The sequence below is a fragment of the Sorghum bicolor genome, chromosome 8 (assembly GCF_000003195.3).
Source record: "Sorghum bicolor cultivar BTx623 chromosome 8, Sorghum_bicolor_NCBIv3, whole genome shotgun sequence".
Classification (NCBI taxonomy): Eukaryota; Viridiplantae; Streptophyta; class Magnoliopsida; order Poales; family Poaceae; genus Sorghum; species Sorghum bicolor.
In genome coordinates this window covers 4565872-4574496 of record NC_012877.2, presented here as the reverse complement: position 1 = coordinate 4574496, position 8625 = coordinate 4565872, and the positions used below count along the sequence as shown (strand labels likewise).

The following is an 8625-nucleotide window of genomic DNA, read 5'->3' as shown; positions in this document are numbered from 1 at the left end:
TAGCTTTAATTTACGAGCACTTTGGAGAAGCAAAAGCTGATGACTGCTGAGAGACTTTCTAAACAGAGCCTAGTTAGCCTCTTATAAAATTTTATTCAAATACACACATACATAACAACTCTGTGATACTTTCTTTCAAAGACCTTTTGAGATTATTATTAGTAGAGGCCTCTGTCTCTCACGGGCTAATGGCTTTCCACGTTGCATAATATATAAATATAGGTACATATATATATATATAGTATAGTAGATGATGATTTTGTTTGCCCGTTTGGAACCTCAAATGGACAATGATCGATGACGACGTCGATGATGGTGACATCAAAGTGACTACAGCATATATTAGCCATTAGGGAGAACCACCTTGGCCTGGGCAACCTTGGGGCGGGCAGATCCGGTGCCGTGGAGGACACCGATAAGGGAAATGACAAGGCGGAAAGATAGGGCGTCGCGGAGTCGTCGGAGCTGCAAATTAAACGGAAGCAAAGCAAACGAGATCGAGTTTGTGATGAGCCGAGATCAAGACTCGCTAGCAAATAAACGCTACTGGCAGCGGTGCACTTACGAGGAGGGGTGACCGCCGGCGGCGGAGGCGGTGGCAGTGGCGGGGACAACAACGGAATCGGTGGTGGGTTGATCGGCCTCGGCTGGGGTGGCGGATGATGGCCACAAATCGGGGGCCTATGGCCTCGCGGCGGCGGTGGCGGAGTCGTCGCCGGAGCTGCTGCAAAATGGAGAGGTAAATAATTAAGCTAACAAGCTCGTTATATTAGCTGATGAAAGTGCTCAACTCACGAGGAGGCGTGGCTGGCGGTGGCGACAGCGACGGCGGCGCCGGTGGCAGCGGTGGCGAAGGGGACAACGGCGTCGGAGGACGGGGCCGGGACGGCGAACGACAGAACGGAGGATGGAGATACCGACACGGGCGGTTCGGATCCGGGTCCAGGCCGCCCTGGTCCGGGATGACACTACGGCAGTGGCAGGCGCTGATCATGGCCGCCAGCCAGAACGCCACGGCGAGGTGCGCCACCGCCGGGCGGCGGGAACGCCGCGGCAGCACCGCCATAGCCATTGATATGAGCTTGTGTACTGTGTTGGGCTCCGCTGCTGCCCGGCGTCGCCGTGGTATTTATAGGACACATCACCGGCCGCGCGCCGCCGTGTTCTCAGTGTCACAACCATGGACACACACGCACATGCATGCAGCACGGCAGTACGTGCCACAATAGTATAGTAGTAGTGCTCATCGGTGTCGTCTCTCGTTATTGGGCTGGGGTCAATCTTCCAGGTCCGTCCACCGTTGCCGGTCAATGCACGATGAGAACAGTGGCGGACCCTTGACTAGAATCTAGCAACTCTACCATATGTATGAGTGTATGACATCGGTGAAGTAAAAATGGAAGCACGAAGAATAATAGGCAGTGGTGGGATGAAAATAGGTACTACGACATCACACACACACACACACAAATTGATTTGTAGGTGCGGTTGACCAATACTTCTATTCCTCTTAAAGCAACTAATAACAACTCTCATAAAAAAAAAGCAACTACCAACCATTTCTAAAAATACGGTTTTTGGAAACGGATATATTTATGTGATCTGATTCTGAAAATAGAAGTAAAACTAAATGCTTGAAATTTCGATGGTACTCATGTTTTCTTGTTTTTTTCTTTAACCATAAATCAACAGATTTTTCTACATCTTTCTTTTTCTTTAACCATAAAAGTTCTTTTATCAAAAAGATTAGACTATGGTGTATCGAGGTGGGGAAACAGGAGGGGTGTGGCTTTGGGTCGCTGCATTAGAATCTAATAAACAATTAGGTAATCATACAACTTTTTCTATTTGATGAAAAAAAATTATATTTATTACCATAACTTATAATCATAATTTTATCAATATATTTTTAGTAATATTTTATAGCCACCTTATTATCATAATAACTTTTATAAGTAAACTCAGCCAAGGTAATTGAAGGCACTAGCATAAGGCGTGCACTATATTCATTGCCAAACTCAGAGCTTCATCACAAGCAACCGTTTGAACAACCATTCAAAACTTAGGCCCGTTTTGATAGCCGCTATCTCGACCAAACTAGAGGGCTGGGCTAGTGTTGAGGTTGGCTGGTCTTTTACGGTTTGACCAATTCGGTCTTTGAGAAATATTGTTTCAAACAATTTACTGAAAAATTGGGGTTTTTAGTTTTGTTATTAAAAGTTTTTTAGCCATCCCTAAAGTTATCAAAATTCATAAAATTTGGCTGAAGTTTTGCCAAAATTTATTTGGAGACTTGAACATAAAGTGTGATTTTTTCTATTTTTTTTTTAAAATATTAGCACGACTTATATAACTATACATCTATTAAGTAGAAGATATGCAACATAAACCACAGCAAATATGAGTCTACTATAGTAAATTTCGGATTTTTCTTCGCACTGAAATTTGCGAAATTTGGGTGAAATTTTAAACACTTCCAAAGAAGAAAAAGAGACAAACCGGGCTGGAATTGGACTAGAGACAACCCGGGCTGGAATTGGACTACACTTGGACGTGGATTGGTTATCCATGAATATATGCCGCCGCCCGCCGCCGCCGCCAACTAATAACTTCATATAAATCTCTGTGGGTAACTTCTTTGCTCCGTGGAAGTAAACGTACTTGGATTGGCTGGTATACAGTACAGCAGGCCAGCGGGGATGGATGCCGTGGAGGCGGAGGAGCAGCAGACAGAGCCTCCCGACGAGGAGGAAGAAGAAGGCTTCGTCGAGAAAGACCCTACCGGACGATTCATCCGTGTATGTAGGCTTCACTTGTCAAAGCTTCGTTTCTTCCTGGATCAGATCCGTTTTATGTCTTTATATGATGATTATATGATTTGATGTGTGATGACATCGTGAGCTGAGTATGGTTATGAACGCAAGATTTACCTGCTTTTCTGTTTTTTTTCCTTTCTTAATGGTGTGGCACCGCGGCGTGTCTGCAGTACGATGAGATCGTAGGATCAGGGGCTGTCAAGATTGTGTATCCTTCGATCAATCTCATCTGTTGATCTTTTTGTTTATTTTTGATTTTTGACTGGACACAATGCAGTTTTTTTTGATAAATACGAAATCAAGACCACAAGTCCACAACTGTCCCATGTAGATATATCATCAATCAACTGATGAAGCTGAAAATGTGTGACAGACAAAATTGTTGTTACTTTTGTGGAAATAAAAGAACACTTGGCAGGAGGAAGCTAATTAATCTATCTATCTATAGAGATCCAACTGCTCCTGTGTGTTCTTTAATTCTGATTTGATGGATATATAGCTATAGAGCCTTCGACAAGCTGGAGGGTGTTGAGGTTGCATGGAGCCAATCAAGGATCAATGACTCTGTCATGGTTTGCTCACAAAAGTTGGACCAGCTAAACATGGAGATCCAGCTGCTGAGGACATTCAGGCACAAGAACATTGTCAAGTTGTTTGCCTCTTGGATCGATGAGGACAAGGGGATTGTAAACATCATCACAGAGTACTTCACATCAGGCAGCTTGAGACAGTATGCACCTCCTTCAATGTTTACTGCTTTTGAGTTTTGAGGTTCTATAAAATGAACACTGTTTTGTTTTTCCTTATGAACTGTGAAATAACCTTTTGAAGTTAACATGTTATTAGATATCGCACAAAGCACAAGAAATTGGACATGAAGGCTATGAGACGTTGGGCGATACAGATACTGACCGGGCTAGAATACTTACATAGTCAGAATCCGGCCATCATTCATAGGGATTTAAAGTGTGATAACATATTCATAAATGGAAATCATGGAAAAGTGAAGATTGGTGACTTTGGTTTGGCGACATTCATGCAACAACAGAAAACACGAAGTATAAAAGGTATTGTCTGTTGTCTCCTTACACAAATCTATATAGTGTTTGTTTAACAGGTACATGCATTTTTAGACCTGTTCTATATATACCCTGTACTTCTACTTTGGAAGAGCTCAAGGGATGCAGTAGAATCTTCCTTGTTCAGTTTGATCATGTACTAACAGCAATTCTGTCATCAAATCCAGGGACATTGGAATTTATGGCACCAGAGCTCTACACTGGGAATTATAATGAGCTTGTGGACATATATGCTTTTGGGATGTGCATGCTTGAACTGGTGACTTGTGAACATCCTTACAGTGAATGTCAAGGCATTGGCCATATATTCAAGAACGTTTCGGAAGTATGCATTTTGTGGTCCATACAGAATACCTTGTTCCTTCCACACTATTGTTCAAAATAGAATCAGTTTTTTATGTTCTATTAATCCCAATTGTTATTACAGGGTAAAAAGCCAGCTGCTCTCTACAAGGTTAAAGATGTGGAGGTAAGATCCTTCATAGAGAACTGTTTAGCTCCAGTGGATGAGCGACTCTCTGCGAGTGAGCTCCTTAAGAGTTCTTTCCTCCAGAAAGATATATATGGTTCTCTTTCAGCACCTCCAGTTTCAGTCTCCCTGGTTGAGATCGAGAATGTGACTAGAGATGGTGATCAGTGTGACAGTTTTGTGTTTCGGAAGGGAGAATTCCTGCTGAGAGGAAACATGGAAGTTACCAACCCTGTCCATCTGCTGCTAAGATTTCCTGATCCAACACTTTTAGGTGGTTTCAAAGTTGCAGAGTTCCCATTGGACGTGGCTAAGGATACAGGCCTTTCTGTTGCCACGGAAATGGCTGAGCAGGTTCAGCTACCACAAGGGAGCATAGAGATCATTACAGAGTTGATTGGTGCTTTCCTGCTCGTCCTGATTCGTTATTGGAAATCTTGTGTTACCACGCCATGATATAACCTTTGCTTCCCCAGTGGTTTGCACATATATGTATCTTTAGTATTATTATCGTTTTTGTTTCATTGAATAGGGGCAGAGCCTCTTTTGTGTACAACAGTTTACAGTTCCTGCGAGATGGTGCTGCTTAGCATGGAATCGTCAGTTGATGATGACGAAATTTTATATAGTAGAGTGGATGCAGCTATTATTGACAGCAGCAGAGAATTGAGAACAATCTGTTGATACTATTTGTTTTTCTTCATTTGCGGATATGAATGAATTGGATGATAGCGTCGTAGCCACTTGGGTCCGACCGGTTAACTCCCAGCTACCCCTTAAACGCCTCCACATCAAAATGGCAAGGGTAGTTTTGTGGATGTGTTCCTCATTAATTTGTCATACATGCTGATGTATAAAATCACATACTCTAAATTCTTTTAACCATAAAATATTTATAAAGCGTGCTAACAAACTAATACAAATCAAAGCAGCATTTTAATCTCAACGAAAGGTGGTACAGGATGGAGAAGCTCATGGAGGAACTGCATGCCAACACCCTCATGGTGCGCGAGGCAATGCATAGCGCAAGGCTTTCATGACAATGATGTAATCACAGGTTGAAAATACTCTTCCCTGATTTATTATGAGAGAAAAAATACTACTGACTAGTAGAAAAATATGGTTTATAAGATAAGCGAACGGACCATACTGGTGGGAGGGGCGCTGGTGGTGACTGTGTGAGGCAGGACATGTCTCGGCCGCGTGCCCGAAAGAATAATAAGATGAGGATGTGACGGGCGGGTCTCTAGTGCTTATAAAACAAATATAAAGAGGAAAATTTGTAGCCGGTTTCTCAACTTGGCATCAGGAAAATATTACAATTCTTGAAACTGTTAAATTTTTGCTAGTAAATAAATATTCAGTCTGATTGCTCAACGGGTGGTAGGAAAAAATCAGTCTGGTTTTATCAAGGGGAGGAATATTTTAGATGGCATAGTGGTTTTGCATGAAGTCATACATGAGTTACATTTCTCCCACAAGAAAGGTCTTATTCGTTTATTCAAAAAAAGAAAGGTCTTATTCTTAAAATTGATTTTGAAAAAGCTTATGATAAAGTTAGTTGGAGTTTTCTTGAGCAAGTCATGGAAAAGAAAAACTTTCCCCAAAAGTGGATTCAATGGGTGATGAGCACTGTAAGGGAAGGTAAGGTTTGCATTAATGTAAATGGGGAGAGAAGCCCCTATTTCAAGACCTTTCGGGGTTTAAGACACGGTGACCCCTTATCCCCCATTCTTTTCAATCTAGTGGCTGATGTGTTGGGTATTCTCCTAGATAAGGCAATTAGTAAGGGTCACTTGCAAGGGGTGCTGAGTAACCTTATTCCTGGGGGCATATCACATATTCAATATGCTGATGATACTGTTATTTTGATTGATGGGTCAGATCAATCCATTAAAAATCTTAAATTGATTCTGTATTGTTTCGAATGGTTGTCTGGGCTGAGAATCAACTATCATAAGAGTGAAGTTTATGCGTTTGGAGCTCATCAAGTATAAAAGGAAAGGATGGCCAATATGTTAAACTGTGTCTTGGGGGGAGATGCCTATGAAATATTTGGGTATTCCAATTAGTAATAAACATCTTAATACCAGTGCTTTTTCCTTCCTCCCTCAAAAATTGTACAAGAGGCTTGACCCTTGGAAAGGGAAACACTTAACTTCAGGAGGGAGACAAATTCTTTCTAATACCTGTCTTAGCAGCATTCCCCTATACTGCATGGGATTTTATTGGCTACAAGATGGGGTGCACAAAAAAATGGATAGCATTAAGGCTAACTTCTTGTGGCAAGGGACTGAGGACAAATTTAGATATCATATGGCTAAATGGGAAATGGTTTCTAGACCAAAAGACCAAGGGGATTTGGGCATCATTAACACTAGATTGATGAATGATTGTTTGCTTGTCAAATGGATCTGGAAGATCTTGCAGGAACCTGATGAGTTATGGTTTAAACTGCTGAAAACCAAGTATATGAGGGGTACTAATTTCTTTTCTGCCAAATCCAAAGGGGAGTCTCAGTTTTGGCAGGGGCTTCAAAAAGTTAAACATCTCTTTAAGTGGGGAGCTACTTTAACAATTGGCAGGGGTAATAATTGTTTCTTTTGGCATGATTGCTGGTTGCATGAGGTTCCACTAAAAATCTATTATGAGGATTTGTATAGAATGGTGAGTCACCCTGACCGTGTTGTATGGGACTGTTGGGTTGATCAGGATTGGGTTGTGCAGTTTCGAAGAGCTCTTTCAAGTGAAGAATTCCAGAGATGGACTTTGCTATATGATGAACTTCAACATTTTTCTATAGATGAAACCATTCCTGATAGAGTGTCATGGGGCCTTGAGAAAACTAAGATGTTTACAACTAAGTCTCTATACATATTCTTATCAAACAGAGGCATACCGAGTAGGGTGGCTGGACTTATTTGGAAGTGTAAAATACCACTCAAAATAAAGTTTTTTCTATGGCAAACTTTTAACAACAAACTGCCGGTGGGTCTATCACTGTTAAAAAGGGGTTGGAAAGGAGATGGCAAATGCTGCCTTTGTGGAGTGTTAGAAACCATTAATCATATTCTTTTTTACTGTGTTCTTGCTAAATTGATATGGTCAATCATAAGAGAGGTATTATGTCTGGGAGATGTCCCTCATTCCTTGCAAGAACTCACAGAGGGATGGCTGTGGGGCAAAGGTCTCTTGTCTATGCGAGTTCTTATGTTTCTTTTCGCAGGTTTTGCCTGGACCCTATGGGTCACAAGGAACAAGATGGCAATAGAGAAACATTTTCCTAACACGCCATCTGACGTTTTATTTGATGCCTTAAGAGATGGTCGATACTCTTGAAGGAAAGTGACAGATGGAAGGTGCTTCAGGCGAAGGACAGTTTGATCTGCTGGATGAGGAACTTTAAACCAAGTTTGATGATGTCTACAGATGTGTTTGAGATTTGAAGATTTGGTCTAGGCTGTGGCCTTTGTAATAGACTCTGTTTAGTTCCCTTTGTTTTTTCGAGATACTGGTATCCCCAGTTTGTATCCAAACTTGGTGCTTTATAAAAGCGGAGGTTTTCTCTTAAAAAAAAAGAAGGCCCGGTATTCCTTATCAAAAACAGAAAATTTCTATGGACATGCCAGATCTTCAAGAGATGCACGTTTTTGGTCCACCGAGCAAGAGGACCTGTACACCAGTATTTATAAGAAGACCAAATTTTCTAGTAATTAACGGGTGGATCTGTTGGGACAGAATCACCAATTCCAGAGAGTTTCGACATCTCGAGGAAAAATGGCATGACATTGGTCTTCATAAATTGGTATCTACAAGACAGGACTGGCATGCAGAAACGGTCAAACAGTTCTTCTCCACTTTCTATATAAATCCGAGTAGGACTTTGCTGACGTGGATGACTGGCAAAAATAGGAAGATTACTCTCACGAAGGGATTTTGTCAGGAAGTTCTACTTGATCCTCCTAGGGACAATGAGGCCAGTAATCATTTTGATGCAGAAAAGATTAAGGACAGAATTACTGACACACAAAAAGAAGAGATGTTGATTGAAGATGAAAATGTTAATGCAGCAAATCGGATTGTGAGAAGGACCATCTTACCTAAGAATGGAGCTAGAGATGAGCTTAACAATCAGACCCAGGCTGTATTATATCATGTTTTGTTCGGGAAGCCTTTTGACTTTATAGACATGATGTTCAGGGAGATAGAAAAAACTCGCACGGACACCCGAAAGTTCATCCCATATGCCCCATACATGCAT

At 41.6% G+C, this 8625-nt stretch overlaps 2 protein-coding genes across 3 annotated transcripts; one reads left to right on the top strand and one right to left on the bottom strand.

The window, feature by feature from the left end:
* Window positions 1–1184, bottom strand: LOC110429664 (leucine-rich repeat extensin-like protein 3). Of its 2 annotated transcripts, none has more exons than XM_021445950.1 (3): window positions 796–1184; window positions 566–721; window positions 1–465 (listed from the first exon to the last, which is right to left on the bottom strand). In XM_021445950.1, the coding sequence occupies exons 1-3, from the start codon at window positions 1070–1072 to the stop codon at window positions 350–352; spliced, it is 549 nt and encodes a 182-aa protein (XP_021301625.1). In that variant the 5' UTR covers window positions 1073–1184; the 3' UTR covers window positions 1–349. The 2 variants fall into 2 exon arrangements, with proteins under 2 accessions (XP_021301625.1, XP_021301624.1); XM_021445949.1 differs by having other exon boundaries at window positions 41–465; window positions 566–724; window positions 796–1182.
* Window positions 2657–5041, top strand: LOC8073479 (probable serine/threonine-protein kinase WNK9). Its single transcript, XM_021445948.1, has 6 exons — window positions 2657–2798; window positions 2987–3024; window positions 3316–3546; window positions 3663–3883; window positions 4063–4220; window positions 4323–5041. Exons 1-6 carry the CDS (start codon window positions 2700–2702, stop codon window positions 4818–4820), a joined length of 1245 nt encoding a protein of 414 aa, XP_021301623.1. The 5' UTR covers window positions 2657–2699; the 3' UTR covers window positions 4821–5041.

What these genes read in the sequence shown, in the direction of transcription:
- LOC110429664 (XM_021445949.1), bottom strand. Translation starts at nt 1,072, where the DNA reads ATGGCTATGGCGGTGCTGCCGCGGCGTTCCCGCCGCCCGGCGGTGGCG. An exon ending in ACCGCCAGCCACGCCTCCTC is followed by an intron (nt 725 to 795) that starts GTGAGTTGAGCA and finishes TCCATTTTGCAG; the next exon opens with CAGCTCCGGCGACGACTCCG. An exon ending in GCCGGCGGTCACCCCTCCTC is followed by an intron (nt 466 to 565) that starts GTAAGTGCACCG and finishes TTTAATTTGCAG; the next exon opens with CTCCGACGACTCCGCGACGC.
- LOC8073479 (XM_021445948.1), top strand. Translation starts at nt 2,700, where the DNA reads ATGGATGCCGTGGAGGCGGAGGAGCAGCAGACAGAGCCTCCCGACGAG. An exon ending in TCAGGGGCTGTCAAGATTGT is followed by an intron (nt 3,025 to 3,315) that starts GTATCCTTCGAT and finishes ATGGATATATAG; the next exon opens with CTATAGAGCCTTCGACAAGC. An exon ending in GAAAACACGAAGTATAAAAG is followed by an intron (nt 3,884 to 4,062) that starts GTATTGTCTGTT and finishes CATCAAATCCAG; the next exon opens with GGACATTGGAATTTATGGCA.